Source organism: Lethenteron reissneri, chromosome 23, assembly GCF_015708825.2.
Source record: "Lethenteron reissneri isolate LAM-NWPU_2019-01 chromosome 23, ASM1570882v1, whole genome shotgun sequence".
In the NCBI taxonomy this organism is placed as follows: Eukaryota; Metazoa; Chordata; class Hyperoartia; order Petromyzontiformes; family Petromyzontidae; genus Lethenteron; species Lethenteron reissneri.
This window is the reverse complement of record NC_083801.1, coordinates 14009683-14032410: the sequence shown is the minus strand read 5'-3', so window position 1 is coordinate 14032410 and position 22728 is coordinate 14009683. Positions and strand designations below refer to the sequence as shown.

General features: G+C 45.2%; 1 protein-coding gene across 2 annotated transcripts in view; it reads left to right on the top strand.

Annotated features, from left to right (window-relative positions):
* LOC133346047 (von Willebrand factor D and EGF domain-containing protein-like) overlaps positions 1-22728 on the top strand; it is a 64273-nt gene that overhangs the window by 36369 nt on the left and 5176 nt on the right. The window contains exons 15-29 of one of the 2 annotated variants that reach the window (XM_061557336.1): positions 2496-2642; positions 4283-4387; positions 4878-4992; positions 5141-5400; positions 9151-9370; positions 10885-11022; positions 11729-11875; positions 12970-13173; positions 16067-16972; positions 17132-17227; positions 17980-18075; positions 18670-18765; positions 18893-18988; positions 20987-21082; positions 21604-21699. In XM_061557336.1, the coding sequence (XP_061413320.1) occupies positions 2496-2642; positions 4283-4387; positions 4878-4992; positions 5141-5400; positions 9151-9370; positions 10885-11022; positions 11729-11875; positions 12970-13173; positions 16067-16972; positions 17132-17227; positions 17980-18075; positions 18670-18765; positions 18893-18988; positions 20987-21082; positions 21604-21699 (2818 nt within the window). The remainder of the gene's footprint in view (positions 1-2495; positions 2643-4282; positions 4388-4877; positions 4993-5140; positions 5401-9150; positions 9371-10884; positions 11023-11728; positions 11876-12969; positions 13174-16066; positions 16973-17131; positions 17228-17979; positions 18076-18669; positions 18766-18892; positions 18989-20986; positions 21083-21603; positions 21700-22728) is intronic. The other variant, XM_061557337.1, reaches the window with a different exon arrangement.

Genomic DNA, 22728 nt, shown 5'->3' with positions numbered 1-22728 from the left:
CGAGCGTGCAACAACGCTCACCCCACACGAGGCTTTATAATTACCTGGCCCTGCATGTTTTGTCCGGGTTTACATGGAAATTATTTTAAAAAACCCCACCTCGCTATCTGATGCTTAAGCTGTGCGCCTCCGCGTGTACGGCCACGGCGCTTAATGAATGTGCCAATCGCGGGGCCGTCGCGGGGCCGATAACGGCTGCGCTGGCACGGCGGCTTGATGAAGAGCGCTTTCGGCGTCGCTGATGGCGCGACGAGGTGGCAAAGATACCGTCTGCCGCATTCGTCTGCCGCTGTGGGGACTTTCTCCTGAAGGGGGGCGGGGGAGAGAGAGAGAGCCAGCCAGCCAGCTAGGATTATACGAGCTCGAAGATAGGAAACGAGCAATTACTCGCGGGTCAGCGGCCGTGTCAGCAGGCCATTGTGTTTCTAACAATTACTCGTCCGTGATTGTTCCATGGTAAACAGGAAGTGAACTGCCTTGCCAAGTGAAAGCAAAACAAAAAACATTCATCATCATCAATCATCATCATCGACCATTCTCGTCACGCTGCGGGTGCCTCTCTCCGCTGCTGCGTTGCGCTGCGATCCCCCTGTGCTCCGTCTAATTGGTGACCTTGTTTTCTCACCTTTATAACCCCCCTTTGTCCCTTCGATTTGTGCCTTTTCTCTCTCTCGCTCTTGACTGCGTTTTCATGAAAATAAGTTTCACCCAACGGTCGTCGGCCAAGTACACCTGGGTTTTCCTTGGTCATTAGCGTCGCGTTGTTTGTTCGTACGAATGGAATCTCTTGACAGAAATAATGGGACTCGTCTGACTCCTGGTTCGTTGCCGTGTTATTGGAAGGAGTGCAGATAGAGTAAATATTTGCTAAAACAAGTGTTTAGTTATTTTTCTGCATCATCTCTACCTGAACATAACTCACCAAAGCAAGGACAATTATGTTCCAAATGTTTTAATCTTTAATGTACAGCCTTGTTTTTTCAGATTGTTATTATTACAGGTTTATGCCTTCAGTGAAATATAGCTGCTGCTTGTTTTTGCACTCGAACGTGGTTCCAATCACATGTTAGTTGTTATTGTGGGATTAATGGTATTTGACATACATGCCAGGATGATGTACTTCACACTGCTGCTTTGTGTTGATTTACATAACGGCCACTGAAAAAACAATACAACAATCATACATTACATTGGCTGACTCCACACACTTCACGACTACAATATGAGCTTAATGCATTTGAGGTCTCACCACGACACTGGTATGCATGTACGATCCGTAAGTGTACATACTGCCCTTGGGAACCCGTGCTTTATCGGTGGCGACTATACCAATTCCAGACAATCGTGTGCAGGACGGTTTGTGAGAAGAGCTAGGATTTGACCTGCAGCACGGACTGTAAAACATGACGTGTGCTTTTGCTGGTCCTTGCCGTATTTATGGAACCGGCTTTACGCTTATCTTGCATGCAGATGTATGAGGTCTTGATGAATACATTTTAGAGGAAATTAAGATTTGCCTAGGGGAGTTCTAAAAAACACACAGGTATGAATCTCATTTATCCATCTGGTTTTATGTGAATCATAACGGAAAGCAGACCCTGGAGAAATAATCCGAATCACGTTCATTTTCCTTGTGGAGTATGCGATTTTATTGCTGCCATAAATTTTGGAACACACCAAGCAGCAGTATGACTGTAAATTGCTCCCAGCGCACACAAGGCATGAGAGAATGGAATTCCTATTAATGAAGCGTAGCTGTCCTCAGTTTGCCATACCCTATTGCTTACACCCATACACGGGCATAGAGTGTATCTCCATTCAACTTGTACCAAAGTCATAAATCTGAACTTTACAAAATGCCTGATAAAATGGGCATGCTTTGGGCATAAAGTATAAAAATCACATTTGCAAACATAAACTACTTTGTTATTTTAACTGCACTATTGTGTTTATGATTACATATCACGTTCACTCTATATTTATCCAGTACAGTCCCCGTAAGTTGTATTGTCAAAATATAGATTGTGATGTTGAACTATAACCCATGGTTTCTCAAATAACAGTCATTGCAATGTACCAAGGTAATTTTTTTCATGTTTACCATTTTTTTCAGTTCAAAACCATATTTGTTAATCAATTCAACTCAAGTTAGAGCTCCGATTTTTTTATGTTTGTCTGTACATATCTCATGGTTATGTATAGAGCAATCTTAATTTGAATCAGCACTCTTAGCATCACTTGGGACCTGTTTGTTATCATCAGGCATGTGCAGTGTGTAACGACTTAATTTACTTTTTACCAGACACGATTGGTAAATGCGGACACACGTGACGCATCGCGATCTCAGCTATAACTGAGATCATGAACTTGATTAAGAACTGGAGTTCGGCAAGCCCAGCAATGGCCAATATTTGGGAATTAACACGGTCTCAACGTTGACTGTACGATGAAGACGGAGAAGCTATTATTGAGATTGCGATCTTGATCCGTTGTAGTTCGTGGACGGGGAGTGGATACTGGGGGAGCCAAAAGTGACCAAGGCATTGTTCCTGAGCAGCCGTGCCGTGGACTGTCAGCTACCGACCAGTGAACCCATGGACATGTCCATTGGCGAGACTCCGATTGCTCGCTACCAAGTCAGGGTACGTACGCCAATGCTCACACACGATGGCGTTTCACTGGGTTTTCATTATATTTTGCAATGTTAGTCTTGTGACCTGTAACAAAAGATGTGTATTAAATTACCCCGCCTCCTCTAAGTTGGTGGTGTTTTCCACTTCGTCTTACAACCGGCATGGGGAATATCTTCATTACTGAGGGCTAAATAGGACTTTCAAATACAGTAAAACCTTGGATTGCGAGTAACTTTGTCTGCGAGTGTTTTGCAAGACGAGCAAAAATTTTAAATGAATATTAATTTGATAAACGAGCGAGGTCTTGCAATACGAGTAGTACATGTATACGCTTTGTCTGCCGAGCGTCACGTGATCACAACTGATGTACTAGTGCTTTGGATTACAAGCACGTTTCCAGAATGAATTATGCTCGCAATCCGAGGTTTTACTGTACCTTTGGTGGCCACACATTAACACACACGATTCAGCCACGTATGTCACTGCAAGAGGGCCCTTGCAGTGACATCGGTGAGTAGACATGCTGAAATTAGCAACACGGTGTTGCCAGGCTGAAAATATTTCCACCTAGTACTCTACTCGATCAGCACGGCTAACATGCTTGCAGTCACGGATAAATTTCGATAACGAGCTGTTTTTAAGTGGTAGGCCTTAGGTGGCAATATGCCTTATGAACTGAAGTTACCTGTAGTATACAGCTGAAAAAACTGTGGTTCCCTGCCTTGCACTGATTATGGCCTCACGCAAGTGAGTTTGAGCGGGTCAAAGACTGCTTTGAGAATACGCCTGAAACATGTAGGGCCTGCAGACGAATGCGACTGCATGATACATATGATGATACTTCTATTCATTAATTGCAATCGATCTTTACAAGCAGCTTGTTTGGCATGGATCCTGGTGCGAGGAATGCGATGGGGCCTCCTGTCTGTCCGCCTTCCCCCCTATTTGTAGCCCAGCACCCGGATCCCTCTGGCCCTTGTGCCCAGTGCAATTGCACTGCCTGAAAACTCGTTACCCGTGACAATGATTCTTACTGCGATGATACATGTGTCGTATTTTGCATGTCAGAATGTGTCATTTTAAAGGATATACGTTGCATGTAATCGATTCACATAGATGATGTAGCCATTTGAGGCGCTTCGTTCACCATAATGTAAAACATAACAATTCTTCACGTCACAAGGCAGGCGAATTGGTTCTGCCTGTCAGGGAATTATTGCCGAGTTGTTTTAGCAAGGGAATGGCAAAGCAGAATCACCTCAGCATCACGAACTCAAAAAAACATGGCAGAGTACATTTTAACTTAATGGTTATACAATTATGATGTATTACTTTAGCCGATATTTTTACCATGGTTTGGGATCGGGTATATAACCCTGTCCTATACCAATGGTGACCCGAAATTAGTATTTGTTGCATTGTGTAAACATCGCCAAAAGGGATTCAAAGGTGTGGTGCTAGCCACCCAACCCCTGTACCTTGCCAGCCTTAATAGGTGCCCGCTAACAGCACTTGCCCCAAAGTCTGTAAAGGCTATTTGGGGGATCTTTGTCTTTGTGCCCAGAACAGGCGTGAGTACTCCTGGTGTGTGTGTGCACGCATTCAGCAGTCTACATGGTTATATGGGTCACCTTTCTGTGTGTGTGCAGGTAGCCAATGATGGGCTCACCTTCAGCGATGCTAAAATCCTGACCTTGTACGATGGTGTTTGCCAGAACTGCAGTCGGAGCCCAAACGGCCTTTGTAAGTTGAAGGTAAACGTTTTCTCAGATACAATTTGTTTTCACCTTCAGGAATTTTGATATGAAACTTTGAACTTTTGAGTATTGCTTATTGTGGTAGTTTTTTAAGTATAAATAGTAACGTGTGATATAATGCAGGCGAGACGGGTTTATGTTATCTTAATTAGACGTTATACAGTACTCGTGAAGACGCTTGTTCCTCAGTGTTGCTGGCATAACACATCACAAGACAGAAATGGTATTGGTAAATAATTCAGTCGAATGCTTCGTATCTTTAGAGATACATTTTGATGGTTTTTAGAGCCCTGTTTAACTGGCAGTGTTCGTCTTTGCATTGTGCTCACACATTAAGCACAACAGCAATGAACAACTACCAACGCTGGACCATCGTCATTAACATTGGTGCTTGTTATGAACATTGGCCATTGAGTGCTGGAATTGTTGTGATTGGGGCCCAGCTCTGAGTTCCTATTGACCGAGCTGAGGTTGTAACCGCTGTCAGGAGAAGACGTGCAACATCGATGGGCTGTGCTATGGCGAGGGAGACCCGAACCCCACCAGCCCCTGCCTTCAGTGCAAGCCGGACGTGTCCAAAATCACCTGGTCCATCAACGAAAGTGAGTGCACACGGTGGCCCAAAGCGCTCGGGCTTACCACACGACGGAAGACGCGCTCTCTCGCACAAGCATGCGAACCCTGCAACCTCTCCCGGCGATCGCCGCGTAATCCTCCGACATCCCCTCGTGGCCCCTTTCTCTCTGACAGACAACCAGCCGCCGCTGTTCCAAGCATCCGGCGAGCGACTGCAGACGTTCGTCGGGGAGAACTTTGTGTACCAGCTGGCGGCCGTGGACCCTGAGGGCTCGGCCGTGCTGTTCGTGCTGGAATCAGGCCCCGACGGCGCCACGCTGTCTCCGGCCGGGCTGCTCATCTGGACCGTGCCGCCCGCCCGCCGCGACCAGGCCTTCACCTTTGCCTTCTCCGTGGCGGACGAGTGCAACGCCAACAGCAAGTACCTCGTTCAGGTGCCACTTTGCACGCAGCGGCATCCCCGTGTGGGAGACGGGTGGCCGAGTTATCGGATGAGTGGGATAAGTGAATTTGAGCCCTCTGTTTACACTGATTTACATTGCAAACTAAAGGTAAATATCACTTAAAGTTATTTTATTCAACCGGCCACTGGTTTCAAAACACAGAGGGTGAATGTCCATTCCAAGTCAACCTTGCTCTCTTCCATAGACGGCAATAACCCGTTAAGTCAGACATGTAAATGTGGTCTTTTTCGCAAAGGTGACCTAGCTTGCATTGAACATCAAAGATACGAACCCGGCGACTCGAGTTCAAGTCCCGCTCACAGCCAATACCAGTGACGGTTATCTGAAACGATCCGGGGCCTCCCCTAGCTTGACTCAGCCGCAAATGAGGACCTGGTGTGGTGTGTAAACATGACCACTAGGGAGACAAAGGTAGCCGGGCGCCGTGCTAGCCACCCACCCCTCATATGCCATGCCAGCTTTCATAGGTGCTCGCTAACAGCAGTCTGTATATGTGTGTCTTGCATTTTGTTGGGAGTGGTAGAATAGTGCACTACAAACCCAGAAACCTGAGTTCAATTCCCGATCATGGCTAACGTCAGTAGTGAATATCTGAAACAATCCTTGGCCTCCTCCAACTTGTCTCAGCCTTAAATCAATATCTAGTGCGGTGTGTAATCATCAGCTCTGGGGAAACAAAGGTGGCCCGGTCTTTATAACTATAATATGTTATTTGTCTTTTATGTTTGCTTGCAAGCACTTATCCACTTCTTCTGAAATGTAAGTCATAAAAAGGGTATTTCCTTTATGCATTAATTAAAAGTATAATTTCAAGTCTGTAGGCCACTTTATTCCGATGTTGACTTGCTCATGATGAAATCTGTGATGTTGGCAGGGGCATGTGCTAGTCCCAGTGAGTGCTCACACAGCAATATCATAAATCTTTTGCCTGGCTCAGTGCCGCTTACCTGCTGAGCTAAGAGGTGGGGCACTGTGCCATGGCAGAATTACTGCCGGGAAGAGAGTAGCAAACCCTCACTCCTGCTAGGAAACAAATAGTTGGGATTCAGGTTTCAAAGGCTTGTGAAAGTATCCATTAATTCGTGGTCAGGTTGAACAGACTCGTGCATGCCCAGCTTGTTAGGAGCATGATATATTGTTTCCCAGACAAGTGTCCCGCACAGTGGTCCTTCCAGCGGTTTAATCCAAGCCGCTGTTCCCAGATAGAGGCACCCTGGTAATCGTCCTCATCGCACATGGTTGCGCTGGATTGAGATGAGCACAGGCCTCTCTTCTCCAGAGGCATTGACTGTTGCGAGTGACCAGCTGGAGTGGAAGGCTCTACGATCCCTTTGCTATTCAAGTGCAATAGCAGTAGTGGTAGCAGTAGGCGATCATGGCCTGAAATTAGTGACCAGTGTAAGAAACTGTGGAAGAATATAACCACACATTGCATTCCCCACCCAGCCCAAACTTGACATTTAGAGGAAACAGAATTCTACAAGCAGTTTGTGGCTCTCTAGTCTGTCAGGGCCTTCTATGTAACCAAGCCTTGTATCCTCCATATACGATTTTTTTTTATATGAATGTTAACCATTGCTACATATATAATGCTTAAGCAAAGCTTATCCTTAAAAGAACATTTTCCAAGCTATTACTTCTTTTTGGAAAAATAAATCATTTTTATCGTGCTTCGTGCCTGCCAAAGAAAAACTTAGAAAAATACCGCATATTTCCACTGGGGACTGAACCCAAGATCCTCTGCGCATGTAAAGCAAAACGTAATAACCGCTACCTCGTGGAACCTCGAGCGGCGCATCACAGACCCCCGCAGTCCCTCCCGCTGTCCCTCCTGCTCGAGCTCTGCTGCCCGCAGAATCTCTACCATAGTGCCGGATTGAATTCCATCCAAATTCAAAGCACGCCTCAGTTTACATTTTTCTTGTAAAAGCGCAGAATTAACCTCAGTCCCCAAAAATGGCATGGCAAATAACGTTGACTTACAAGCAGCTCCATTTCACTGACTGCCTTCATTGTTGGCGTGTGGACACATAACTCAGCTACAGTTTGAGAATTCACTGCGGCGAATATAAAGAGATGGAAGGGTCGGTGGTAGAGGATACTTTTTGTTAAGCGAACACGCTTGGTTAGGGTATCGCTTTACTTTTTGTCAAGTGAATGTGTGAGGTGTATGGTCTCAGTTTGGGCTGGATAATATGCCTAATTATTCCATTTAACGTCACATATTGTATCGTCACTGCAGGCTTGGAGAGGCCTTCATTCAGCAGTGGATTTGACCATGGCTGATAAATGGGGATGAGTTGTGTAATATGATTAAAGACGTACGTTGTCGTTTTGACTGCGCGTGGCTTTGTTGGACCACCGTGCGAGTGGAGCTGACATACTCAGCAGTCCGGCTGGGAGAGTAACTGCTCTCCATTATAAAATGTTATCTTCACGGACTACAATTTATTTGTTTTGCTTGGATGGATTTTTTCCAAATATAGCAGCAATGTTTTGTTTTCGAGTGGGGGCGGGGGGACCCTGCGATATTTCGTAAAAATATTTCTCTAATCATGCTAAACGATTGTTGATACTTTGCCTTCTCGGCTGTGTTCAAATGTTCTAAATAAAAGCTCCACTATATGATTATTTTAATAAGATAATTGATACATGTCCTCAATGTAATTATCGTGGCTCTGTGTTTGGTTCTTCACGTGACTTATGCATGCTGTTGTGTGCTATTAATTTAACTACATTCATTCTTCATTTTGGAGCTTTCGTGACTGCAGGAATTATTCTTTGGTTCTTTCGGTAAAGTCACGTATAAAGATAATGCTATTATTTAATTTATTATTTTATCTTTATACGTGACTTTACGAAAGAACCAAAGAACTACATTCATTGTTATTATTATGTGCAAACTTCAAAACATTGTTTGCAGTGCACTGTTTAAGTCGGTATTCATAGCATCTTGCAGGCTGATGTTAATGTTAATCATGGGACAGTTCATGCTTGAGTATGGGTGGAAGTGAGAGACTGTGTGCTGTGGCTTTAAAGAACGTTTTTCTCCATACATTTATCCTGATTGATGTCACGTCATGAGACAAAGCATCCATCCGCATTTCCGACAAAGCAGTCCAATCCTTTGCATATAGAGTGACCCACATATGTAGATGTCACAGAGCTACCTTTGAGATCTCTTCAAGGGACTTGGTCCACGCAGCGGAGGGGCAGTCCTTTCCCTCCTGCTCTATCGTATGAGAATAACGTTCATCGCATGACATTCAAACCAATTTATTATAATGTACTTTTTTGTATGCAGTCATAGGTGACACAACTGAGACCATCAACTCGCTACACTTAAGAACCAAGTTTCATCATCGGCATTTTGCTTCTTTGTTTTGCATACATGTGTGCATGCGTTTGTGTGTGGAGAGCGGTGGCGTAGCGATTAGCGCGCTGCGCTATGAACCCAGCCACCCGAGTTCGATCCCCGCTCATGGCCAACACCAGTAACGATTAGCTGAACCGGTCCTGGGCCTTCCCTAGGTCGACTCAGCCTTAATTGAGTACCTGGTGCGGTGTGTAAACATCGCCACTCGGGCGTGGTGCTCGCCACCCAACCCGTCGTGTGCTGTGCCGGCCTTCATAGGTGCTCGCTAACAGCACTTGCCCCAACAGTCTGTTATGTCTATACGGGGGATCTTTGTCTTTGTGTGTGCACACATACGCGCGCAGGTGACGGTGCGTGCCTGCGAGTGCGCCAATAGCGGCACGTGCATGACGGACGTGGCATTTCCTCCGGGGAGCGGCGAGTACCTGTGTTCCTGTCTACCCGGTTTCCGTGGTGCCCGTTGCCAGGACGACGTGGATGAGTGTCTGTCGGCTCCCTGCGGCTCCGGGCGCTGCGTGGATGGAGCGAACAACTACACGTGTGTGTGTCCACCGGGATACCGTGGTGAGACGAGGCCTCGGCCCGCATGGCCACCGCCATTCAACGACCTGCGTCACGAGCGTGGACACAGAGATGAAAAGTGGTGGCAATATGCCCGCAGATCCACGTGATGGAAAACTTGCCCATTCGTGGGTTGACGTTCTTCTTATCCTTTCCATTGATAGGGTGCTCAAATGCCTCGGCATCTCAAATTGCCTAACATCGCTTCTCAGTCACAGGGCTCAGTTTTACTGAAAGGAACCAGGTACCTGTAGGATCGAAAATAAGCAATGCACAACCTATGACCTTTGACAGAGGTTGCAACAAAAAACACGACTCCACTGCATTTTACGCGTATCTCCATGCGTGTTAAACATTGCTGCGACACAATTGAGCAGACGTTTTCTCTTGAGTCGGGAAGGCCTCCTTTGCAAGACTGATGGGTGCCCTTCGCCCACAATGGATGGTGTCGGGCATTGCTACTGCCCCAATGGCACTGGGCACTAATCGCGGTGAGGGCTATTGTGGCTCTTCACTTTTGTAACACCCCCGCCGACCCCTCCCCCCCCCCCCCCCCGTTGCGTTGTTAGCAACTAGGATAGATAGCGGCTTAATATATTGTAGCGAAAAACTTGTTTTGTTTTAAGGGTTTGACAATTGAAATTCAACAGCCCATACATCCTCACAAAGGATGTCATCTATCAGCAGATTCTTCCATTACTAATGATATTTAAATTTAAATAAATAGCTGTGGTTTTACTCGTGCAGTTTTCCTAACATACGATCTGTTAACATCCATCCCGAGTTAAGCAATTTCAAAAAGATAACTGTCAGCTTCAGGATCGTTTTAAAACCGCAGCCTCGACCTTCTCTTAGTTCAGGTTTGAAGAAGAAGAATAAAAGTGCGTTGTGCTGCCATCACCATAACAAACTCTGTGAGACCCTGTTCCTTGCAGGCACGGCCGTTCACACAGCTGTACACCGGTCGAGGCAGTCTGTCCGCACGCACACTGAAAGGGTGATACACTCCCAAGGATTTCCCACGCTGTGGACACACGTTTCGAATTATATTTACCACGCACCTTTTTGTTTGGTGCAGGTTTACTACTTACAGCAGCTGAGAATAATTTGGTTCCCATTGCTTTCATTGATATTTTTCGCTGGATGCCAAACTGCGTCGTTTCCATTGATACCCACTGTTAGAAGACTTTTATGCATCTCATCCAAAATTCTGCTGCTCCATAAACGATGATTACTTTATAAATGCTCTCCACAGAGTTGACTAAGTGTTGTACTCAAGCAGACTGTGATTAAATATTCCACGTGCCAGTGTAGGCCCTCTTAATTAGCACTGGGTATGATAATTAAAAAATAAAACCCCTCTTCCTGCATCGAGCCGTGTACCAATTGGCATAGTTTAGAGTGTCGAGACTTACTGCGCTAATACCGACTAATTAATTTTCCTACGCTTCATGCTCCACTTGAGACTAATTGCGCCACGTTGCCTTCCCCCCTACTCCCTCTTCGGCCCTCATCAGGCCCCACCTGCCAGGATGACGTTAATGAGTGCAACCGGTCGCCGTGCTTCCCTGGAGTCGTTTGCATCAACTCGTACGGATCGTTCCGCTGCGGGGACTGCCCATCGTGGGCACGGGGAGATGGCGCCACGTGCACCCGTGAGCCTCCGCACCTTCCCACCCCATCCCCCTCACCAGCCACCTCACAGGCCCTCCCACAATCTGGCCACAAATGTGAAACATTTATAAAAGTGAAGGTTTTGGTCGGGATGTATTTATCTCGGTGGAATAAATACAGATGGGCTGCAAGAAATGCCTTGCGCTCCCAGCACTTTGCTGTTTATTGTTATGGGAACCCGGTTCATCTTGAAGTCATACAAACTCAACGCATTTATCATTAACACTGGTCTGAAATGGCCCTTCTTCATAGTAGAGTGTTGATAGATGTGTACATTTTGGTTATTTGTGCTTGTGCACCACTGCCAACGTATATTTATGAAATAATTGTTCATCTGAAAGTCGATATTTTTATGACTGCATGAAAACACTTTCTTTAAAAATATATAGAAAATTCCAAGAATGCAGGTCAATGCTAAACCCTATCGTAGACTTTTATGTTCAGTCAACCAAATCAAGATGTGTTTTTGCTGCCGTTGAAACCTCTAAACTTCCAAGGCCACGTTAGCATTGCTGATTAAAAACAAATGCCGTGCGTCTTGCCGAGAGCGCCCGGGAGGCTGTAGGGAATTCCACTCTTGACGCGTCCCCAAGCAGGAAATCATCGGAGCGGCAGCCGCTCTGCTCACGTTAACACGCACCCAGCCTGAATCCACGTCGCTCGGGCGCGTTTTGATCGATCGAGCAGCGCTCGCAGGACCTGCTCGTGTTGCCGCCGGCACTTACGACGGTGGGATTTTGGCTCCCGAGGACGCTCCACTCCCGCCGGCGGTGGTGGCATCATCTGGGCCCCCGCTGGCTGCAGACTCCCAGCAGCGGCGCTCCAGCCCTGCTGGTACGCGCAAACCATATGTCGTCGTGCTGCCGCGGCCCATGCGCGCGGCGTTTTCCTTGGAGGCTTCCCGCTACAGCCGAGCCATACGTAACTTTAGCACGATGGCAGAGCAGAGCACGCTCCAACATTTGTCACTTAAATGTAGCCCGAGCTTAAGAACAGAAACCGCTTAACATAATAACTTAATGAATTGCCTGAGTAATCTGATGGACGATAATGATCTTTAAGTGGATATCATTGGTTTCCACACGGTTAAAAAGCAATCATGATATCGTTTTACAAACAAAGAACAAATGTGGCCAGGGGAAGAAAAAAAATTATTCGCCAAATAAATTGTGACGCGGGTCATAGAGTGTCTCCGCCTGAACCGGCAGGAAAAATGCGTACGTGGCGTATTTCCAAGTCTCTCTACAGGTCCATATTAACAAACAAAACACAATGTTAATAGATCAATCAATCTTTATTTTTTTACGTGGCCAATATCGCCCTCAGTAAAGTAGTGCATCGGTGCACATTGCAGCAGAACGGGAATGGTACCGGGGGGCATGGAGCAACAGAAATCAAGAAAGAAACCCGTCATGACCTCAGCGGCTAATACCAACTAAGCAAAGTGAACTGCAACCGCTCGCAAAATAAAACGCAACCGTGCGCAATGACTAGCATAAGAAAAATAAGTAGTAAATTAAAAAAATGAGTTAAGAAAAAAAATCCCCGCACTTACTGCTCATGCCACTGTTGGCAGACGGGCCTCCACTAAGGGGAGCTCTGGAAAGCTCGTCTCAAGGATCTCTTGCCGACTTCCACACTTGCTGGATGTCTCGGGAGAGGCGGAAGTACCCACACACTTTATCCCCCCACACACATGACCTGCTGATCAACTCACTGCGGAGTACCCATTTACACACATTTACACCACTGGATGGACAGAGGCCCGTTTTGTTTCAACGTACGCGCCAGGTAATCAAATCGAACCAGTGACCTCAACACCACGGCAGCATCCGTCACCATACAACCAAGAGGAATTGCTTGACAAATTCATACGCGGATGAAAGAATGATGCTTCAACCTATATATGCACACAATGTCATGTTTAGGTGATGCAGTTGTACTAGAAAGGCCAAGTCCAGGGAGTCAGCCGGTTGGGAGGGCCTCACCTGCTGGGCCGTGCAGCAGCAGCCCCTGCTTTCCCGGTGTTGCGTGCTTCGAGCGCCGGCCGCCACAAGCTGGGTACTCGTGCGGCCGCTGTCCCCCGGGTTTTCACGGCAACGGACGTGTGTGCACAAGGAGCCCCCGCAACGGTGAGGGTGGCGGGACGCCCATGCGTTTATTCGCGTCGTCCCACTTCCAGTGCCAGCTCGGCAGCTGTCTAAACATACAAATCTGCTTGCGAGTCCATCTGGGTTTTACAATGGCTCCCAAAAGGCAATGTTATTGGGGCTGAACCGATGACGGAATGGATAGCACACTTCACTCCCATCTTGGTCACCTTAGCTGTAATTTCCGACCGTGGCTAACCTCAGTGACAAGTGATATCTGGACCGTTCTCCATGTGCCCCATCAGCAACGTGTGATGACCAGTTTGACGATGTAACGATAAAGCAACCCCCATGACTGACATTGCATAGTATGGCCTGCACCCAGTGGGCCATTAACAAAGAGCTCTCAAACTATTATTATTATTATTATTTTCAGAGTGTAATGGGTTTTGGTTCACGTTTTTTGAAGTTTAATGACGTGGAGACAGAGTGCTTGGACTTGTTTGAATGCAGACTAGATTTGGGAGGAGTTGAAATCTATAGTTGCCATGCGTTATCCAAATAAATGTTGAGCCTTGACTTCTCAATGCACCTCTCCTAAAGCACGTAAGAGCAGCTTGCCGACACGTGTACACAAGCAACGATGAATTGCTGAGTTAGCCTCAGCGTTTGGTACTTGCAAGGCCATTATATAGCTGGTCGAAACATCCAGTGGTACTCATACAAGGTAAGCATTGTGAGGCTTGGTGTCAACAAGTCTACTCGGGATATGACAGGGTACTTTTAGAATTCAAAATGATGATTTCCTTTTTTAGAGATTTATACATTGATGAATTTTCTATTCGTATTTTTTATCTCATGCAGATATATAAATTGGGTCGCAGCATGGGCAGATAATTCAGTCTTGTGGGTTTAATATGCAGAGAACGCATGTCAGTGAAATGTACAACTTAGAAATGATTGTGCTGCTGTCAGCGTCATAATTGCATACCTGTGACAGCCCATTCATGCCGCTGTATAACATCATAGTGCCGTACTGACAGCAGCTTTGCTAATCATTGCTTGCATCAGAATCCGTTGATCATATGAGGCTACAAGCTAGAGACTGAAATTTCTAATAATGGAAGACCTTATCGTACGCATGACTTGGGATTTCAAGTCAGAGCTTATCTCAGATCAGTGGTGTCTCAATTGTGCTGGTCAACATGGCCCCATTCTATCATGGAGATGTAGTCCCAGAGCATTCATTTCATTCTGAGCTGTCCCATACATGTTAACCCACACGGTTTACCTGTATTCTTGTCCAGGGAAATTGAGTTTTCAGGTCTGTACGACGGCATGCAGCCGTTTCAATACGGGCAAAAAAAATGTGTCTATTTCTTTGTGTTTCTCCCTTATGATGGGACTTTGTAGGATGAGCGTTGGGATTTATAAGGGCACGGGCTGACCAATAAGGTCTGAATTTGTCTATAATAAGATAGGCACTGATAAGGGGTTGACAGGTATGCTGTCCAGTGCAGGGACCCAGGGGATTGAGGGTTGGGTGCTCCAGAAAATGTCCCATAACAATGTAAGCCCTGTGTAGTCCCAAACCTGTAGCCCATTGTTGCTAGCTGGTACTTGTGCATGCATGTTTGGTGTTCCGTCATCTTAATGTGCCTTCAACCATCGTGTTGTTTGCTGGCTCATGAGGTGTACGAATATGAATGGTTACACCTGCTTAAATATTATAATGTATTCGTACGAGGGTAACGATGCATCGATTACTGTTTATTTTTCGACTCACAATCCTTACATCGAATCACATGTATGAGGATCATTGTTTTTAAGTTCGTGAACAGTATACTGTACATAATGGGGCCACGTGACTTCTCAATTCACTGGAGACCGTGACATTCACCAAAATGCGAAGAAATACTTTCTTAAATCGAGTCAAAATCCTGATTTGCGACGATGCATTGAATTGTGAGTGGGGTGAATCATTAGCATGTGATTGGGCAGCATAGCGCCCTGAAAACGGTGTATGTCCTTACCTCGCAGAGTGGAGCCATATGTGCAGAAAAGAAAAAAAAGTGAACATGTCTATATTATTCGTATTTGTTATTATTTCACTGCAGAGTACTGCTGATGCATGCCGTGTCTAGAAGTAGGAATTGTTATAGATGAGACTAGCACGCTTTTGATTTTATGAGTTTTAATGAAGTTGTTAGTTGGCATGCTGTTAAAAAGAATAACTTTTACTGCTTGAATTGAAGTGGGTAAGGGTGCTTTTTGGCAGACAAATAGTCCCCAGGTTGATGTAATAAAGATCATATTTGTGTAACGTTTTCTCCAACTTCCCATGGCACATATTGTTATTATTAAGAGGGCACTCGCCTCCCCTGAATGAAATTCCAGTGTTTAACAACAATCTTACACGTGTACCATTTAAAACACAGCATCTGGTTATGCATTTGTCACTGAACGACACAAAAATCTGTTGAAATAATTATTGCACTCTTTGAACAACTAAGATGGAATTAACAGGCTGGTCTCAAAACATTAATCAAGGTGGAGAACCCCTTCTGACTGCTTTTGTTGAGCCTATACTGCCATCTGTTGGGAAAGCAACGAATATGTTTAAATTCTCGATTTAAAGCTTTCGTGACTGCAGGGATTCATCTTCTTGGTTCTTTCGGTAAAGTCACGCAAAAGAGAAACAATAAAAATAATAAAATAAAACATTATAAAATAATTCTCACGACGTTTTGGCCACAACTCAAGCAGCCGTCATCAGACCTGGTCTTCACCTGATGACGGCCTTCTCTCCACGTTTCCTAACCTTTTATATTTAAATGCTCGCCTATGTATTCCACTTTTAATGCATTTAATTATTGATTGAATTTTAAATGTATATTAACCAATGGCTTTCCCCTCCATTTATTTTCTTCCACAGGCCTGAGGCAGCCTGAACCGCCTGCTCAAAACAGCGAGAAGGGCAGAGCTGTTCCCACCACTCCTTCCTATGCAGCGCTTTCTGACGTGCTCAGCAAACAGAGTCATTCCATACACGAGAAATCAGTTGCTGTTATTCCCACCCTTCTGCCACCCCCCAGCCTAAAGGCCGTGCAGGGTGCTGATCAAAAGGCCACTAAGTCTTTTGATGTTCAAAATCCACCAAATCAACCGACTCGAATGGAAAATCTGAACTCTGATGTAACGGATCGTCCTAAAATCGTTGATAATCCTCTGTTACGGGCAGTCGTGAAGGTCCCCGTGCAGCCAGTTCCCCCTCTGCTTTCACGGTCAAGTGGCTCAGGACAGAATGCCAAAGTTCCAGGCCAGGCCAAAATTCCAGGCCAGGACAATCTTCAGCCCCAACTTCATGGACGACTTCAAACAGCTTTCCAAGGCAGTGACAACCCCGATTCGCTACGCCCGACTTCACAGCCAGTGACCAGGCCTCTGCAACAGCCGCGGCTTAGTCTGCCGCTGGAACGATCAAGCGTACATTTGCGCTCAACCCCCAATCGATCGCCGTTGGGAATCTCGGGAGGGCCGTGGATGCACCTGAATCCAAACCCAGAGCGACCCCTATCCCGCCGACGGGTCGGCGTTCAGTATTCCTCCGCGCAGAGGTATTCACCTCGGCACAGGGTCGGGGTGCCGCTGGTGCGGTCGGTCATTCGTCTGCAGGCGAGGGCCTCCCTCACTGCCCGCGTGGCCACCTCCAGTCCCTTCATGACCCTGCCGGAGAGTGCCTTTCCCCACCCGGCCATTACGCCGGAGCTGGATCCATATCCCCGTCAGCTAACAGATGCTATTGCCCTTCACGGCGTTCAGAATAACGTGGACGGAGCAGGTGAGTTGATAGACGTGGAACGGAAATGGCTCACTTATAAATTGTGTTCCCGCTGCAACCAAATCTGTTCATTACATTTTATATTTAATCGTGGTGTTGATGCTGTAACTACTCAAAGTCAGGATTGTGATCTATTTTTTTTCTGTGGTTTGTTGAAAGGGCATTGCTCCATGCCTTGCGGTAAGAACATGGAGTGCGCTGCCCCAAATGCGTGCCGTTGTAGACCTGGCTACACCGGATACAAGTGCCTCACCGGTAAGAATCTCCCAACTCGAGAGTGAAACAAACTTCAACACGATATTGTTATCCGTGGACTTTGGTGTTTACAGTTCCATCAGCATCTATTTCTATAATGGTTGGCACAATATACTTGAAATCCAGAAGTCGCCAGCTGCTTCTCACAGCGCAGCAATTGAAACGATGGTGCAAGTTTGTTTTTTTAACTAACCCCTCCCCATGTTGTTCTTCCCAGCAGTATAATGGGTACACCACGATTAGTCGATCGTCAGGTTGCGTGTGGTAAAGTGTGGATGCTGGCCCTTCCTCCAATATCTAGCCAGCATGAAAGAGTCGGTCAAACATTCTCTTAGCGGTAAAGTCACGTAGGTAAAAAATAATAATAATAGAAATAATAGAACTAATAATATAATAAAATAATTATTTTATTTCTAATAATTCTATTATTATTTTAAATAATTATTCTATTTCTATAATTATTTATATTATTTTTATTATTAAAATGTATTCTTTATTTATGTATTACCTACGTGACTTTACCGAGAAAACTTAAGAGTATGAATCGTTGCAGTCACGAAAGCTTCAAATCTAGAAATCTCTTAGCGGTGCTCTTTCGGGATACATCAAGCGGCGGCACACCCGCCAGTGGTGGCGTGAGCTTTGCAATTACAGGGCAGCATTTTTCACTTTTACCCACGTATTCAGCTATGAACCACAGAAAGCAGTGATGGCTCCACTTGCTCAAGGCTCTTTCCCCCTTGGCTTGGCAGCGATCTGCAGGCCCGACTGCCGCAACCGTGGGAAGTGCGTGAGGCCGGACGTGTGTGAATGTCTGCCCGGCTATAATGGGCACAACTGCGAGGAAGGTACAGTTCTTTGTTCAATTGTTCGTTTCTTTAAATCAATCCCATAATTCTACTTATCCACTATTGAACCAGTCTTTCCAGAATCCAAAGTTGTATGCGTGGTGATCCAAAACAACCGGTTCCTTGAGTCAAAGCCGACTGACAAAAGCCAATGCGTTGATGCATGGCCAGTGGACTTTATTAGCCAAACCTGTTCTGACCAGCTTCAGAAATCAGCCCAGCTTCAGAAATCAGCCCTTTATAATTTGAATTATTCTTCACTAACCAAATAAGCACCACTTCTCAAAGCATGTGACTGGAGATAAACAACATAAATGAGAGTAGAATGCCTTTAGGGACTAAGCCAAATTACTCATGTCGTTTATAACTCACTGGGTAATGTTAAAATTAATCTTTAAACGTGTGTATCAGCAGAATGCTCTCATTTAAGTCTGAATATTTCAGCCATTGTTCCAGTTGTGGCCATGATGATAAGTAAACCAATGCTTCTCGGTCTTTTGCGCGTTTGATATCATAGACTCGGCACCTTTCGACTCTAATTTATACGCAGCTTCATGTTTAGAGATAGCGTGCAGAAAGTATGTTTTTGTGCAGCGGTCTGCAGTCCTGCGTGTGAACACGGAGGCACGTGCGCATCCCGGGACCACTGTTCGTGTCCGTACGGCTTTGTGGGCCCTCGCTGCGAGACCAGTAAGCCGCACAACTGACTTTCGTGAGCACACAGTTGACAGTCCTAGTTTGGGTACATTTTACGAATGTTGAAATTCTTCAGATGCATAATACAACGTCGTGTTGTTTGTCTGATGTGCTGCTGAAGTGGTGTGCAATCGGCACTGTGAGAATGGAGGGGAGTGCATCGCTCCGGATGTTTGCCAATGTAAGGCGGGTTGGAATGGACCCACCTGCAGCAATGGTGAGTATTTGTTTTCCTTTTGTCATGTAAAATGTATATATACACGTGTGTGTGTGTATATCTGTAACGGACATAGCTGGGTGAATTAGGGGTCAAAGCACCAGGTTGGGCACTGATAGGATTCTAGGGTTAAGTCCAGGCAGTTGCCCATAATTAAACAGGATGTTCATGATCAAGGAGTCGATGGCCTCGGCCAAGTCACTAATGACTGCACAAAAACATCACGCTACAACTTGATCCTCACATTCAAGCTATCAGATTTACAATTATTTTATTAAACATGCAACAAACAATCTTTGTTGGCCGCAGGTTTGTCCCCAGTGTGAACAAATACACATTAAAGTGACTTCACAAGTAGGAATGTGATGTTCTCTGCTGGGGGAATTGCTCCAACACTGGGTGGTGCACTGCTCGCTGCTGAGTTTCAAATGGAAATGTTTTCTCTTGACGTGATGCTGATAGCATTTTTAGGGGGGGAGGGAAGCTGAAACTAATTCTAATGACAAATAATATAATTTATAGACCTTTGTCAACCTACTGCCGAATGTTAGCAGAACCCGGGATTTAAACTCAGTTCTCTGGATTCATAGCAAATGAGCCCCCACTCCTCCACCCTCATTGAATAAAAGGCAACAACAAAATTGGTATGATGGAGAAACTCAGTCTGCATATACTTGTGCGTTAAGGTCTTGTTCTACCATCTAGTGGGGAAAATGTAAAACTACATTCCGGCATTTTTGTTGAAAACGCAATTCCTTACCTCACGTTTTGTATTTCTCATCTCTCTCGTTCTGTCTCCATCCCAAATGAATACAGCGAGCCAAATCTCACACGAAGTATTCCTGCACTCAACACTATCAACGTCTCACAATATAATTGCTACGTTTATTTGTTCACTGAAATGTTAGTTTATCCTGCCTGGCACGTCACTCAGGGACTGAACATGTTTAGACGGACTGCAAGGTGCAGGGGATTGTGATTATGGAGACCTGGCAATTGCTGATGAATAGGAATGCTTCTGCAGATTGTAGAGCACTACACACTTTTATTCCAATTTAACATGGCATCATGGCAGTCCAAAATAAGCTGTTAACTGCACACTTTAAACTTGAGAGCATTGTTATCATTCCCATTTTCAGCCCGTATTCTGTGGTGTAAAATACATTGAGTGGTGTACAATTGGCGTTCTAACATTGTGGGGTCTCATCATCGTGATGATCATCTGTTGAGATAATAGAAACAACAAAAATGTGAATTAAATGTTAATGAGAATAAAATAATTATAGCTGAATTCGTATACAGTGTGTCTAAGAACTGCTAGAGTAATTCGGAGGTGGTGTATTACCAGCCAATTCTGGAACCACACTCAATGCTGCAAGAGTTACTATACAGGGACTTTTCTCTGCTTACGAATTTCCAGAGATACGAACAAATCTGTCTGAATGTGCAGTTGCCTGTTCGGACCGAGTTTTTTAAGAGAGCGGAGAACAAACACGAACACAAAAGGGAATTAGCATCTACATCTGAAGAACATGAAGAACCAATAGCATCTACTTCTAGAGGAGATTATGCAACTTTCAAAGCCATTCCCCGTGTTTAGTGTACATGCTGTACAACATGTTTGGAATCGATAGGAGTAAAGCTGGACTTTCGAGCAAATTGACTTACAAACAGATCTCTGGAATCGAACTCGTTCATAAGTAGAAGAGTGCCTGTACACTACAGTACGAATTTGGGACTGCCTGGGAATGTGATTTTTCCACGCAGCGTGGAAATGCAGAAAACAAAAAGCAGATATTGCTTTGTCCGCTGTTGATTTTGTAGTTGTTACGTTTTTTCGGGACTGCAAATTTATTGTTTTACTTTACATTTTTTAGGGATTGCACCCCAAAATCACCACTATGTGTTGAACGCACTGTACCCACTGACGTTTATGTATTTGGATGGCAGCGACGGAAAGGTCCACGTGTGCATTGTGTGCGTGTGTTTGTGACTCAGCGGCATGCCATCCCGTGTGCCTCAACGGAGGAACCTGCGTCCGGCCACACGTGTGTGCCTGTCCCCAGGGCTTCTTTGGGCCGTACTGTCAGAATGGTACACGGTGCTTCATACATTCATATGCACACATTTATTTTATGAATAAATAAATGAAAACAATGAAATTATTATTTACAGCCCTTGCCAATGCACTCCACTCCTGCATGAAGGCCTCTCCACGCCATGTCAGTCGTGGGCGTTGTCTGACCATACTTCACCACACTGGTCAGTGCAGGTTGGTGAAGGGGAGGCCCAGGACCAGTTCAGATATCACTCGTCATTAGTGTTATATGTGGCCAAAAATCGAACTCGGGGCGGTAGCTTCATATCACAGTGTACTCTCCACTGTGCTATCACTCTCCCCTTGTATATATTTTTTATCGTGCCTTAATTTCTTGAAGTGCTATACTGTCTGCAAATACAAAGAAATGCTCTTATTGGATGTCGTTTGCTTTCCATCAAATCAAAAGTAATTTGTCACGATCGACCAAGTCTCAATTTGGCCTTTTGGGGTAATAGTGTGGCACGTCATGTGTGCTGTGAACCGTCTATGCTAACATGCTGCTTTACCGCAACAGCCATATGCTCCCCGGCCTGCAAGAATGGGGGCCACTGCATGAGGAACAACGTGTGTTCCTGCCCTGAGGGATACATGGGCAAGCGCTGTCAGGAGAGTGAGTGGCCCTACCTCCTTTCCCACAACCTCACTTTACACGCCGCATTTTGTCCTTTTTGGACTGTGGCCATAATGGTCGCTTTATGAACGCTTCTCGTTGGAAATTCCCTATCTTTGATCTCATGTTGTGATCCTATTTCACAAATTAATATGTTGGGGTGTTCTTTTTACAAAGAGTTAACATGCAATACAAAGGTACACATGGACACATCATGACAATGGCTGAGTTCTAGTTTAGAAATGAATTATTTTATACCTAAAAATTTCACACACACCCTTATAAGACCACATCTCTATTTCTTGCCAATATTCTCTCTTCTCACTACGTCTCTACAAACTATATTATTTCATCTCACTAGATGTCTGCACTACGTGTGTTACTGTTGCTGCATGCTAGTCTTATATACACTGTAGAGTGTGGTGGGTGCTGCATTTATGGTCGTAATAAATACAAATTTCTATGTCTCTTTAGAAAAGTATAATTATTTTATTTTAATCACAGCCCCTTTGTCAGTGTGCTGCTGGATGAAGGACCCTCCCACCTCCGTGTTGGTCACGAAACTAAATTAGCTCTGCTTTAACTGGGGGTTTGTGTGGGGGGAAGCAAGATTGGTTCAGATATAACTTGATATCACTATCATTATGGTATCACTATCATGTAGTGCTTGATTAGAGGGCCTTTAAATGGGCAGTTTGATCATCGGCGGCAGTATGTCTCATGTGTCGCCAGAGGAAAGCACTCCCATAAAAGGCTGTGGCATTCCGTAGACATATAAAAGTGTGTCATGCGAGAGGATAAGGATGTAATTAATGTGTGTACATATAACAAGGACAGGAACAACTAAGGAGAGGAAAGAATGGAAACATGCATAACAACGGGGGGAGGCCTTTTCCCAGCAGTCAGATGTTACAAGCTAACAACATATATATAATAATTAAAAATAAGAATAAGTTTTACCCTCTCTGGCAATAAGAAAGGGTACAACCTATTCTTATTTTTCATCATTTTGGATACTGGAAAAAAGGT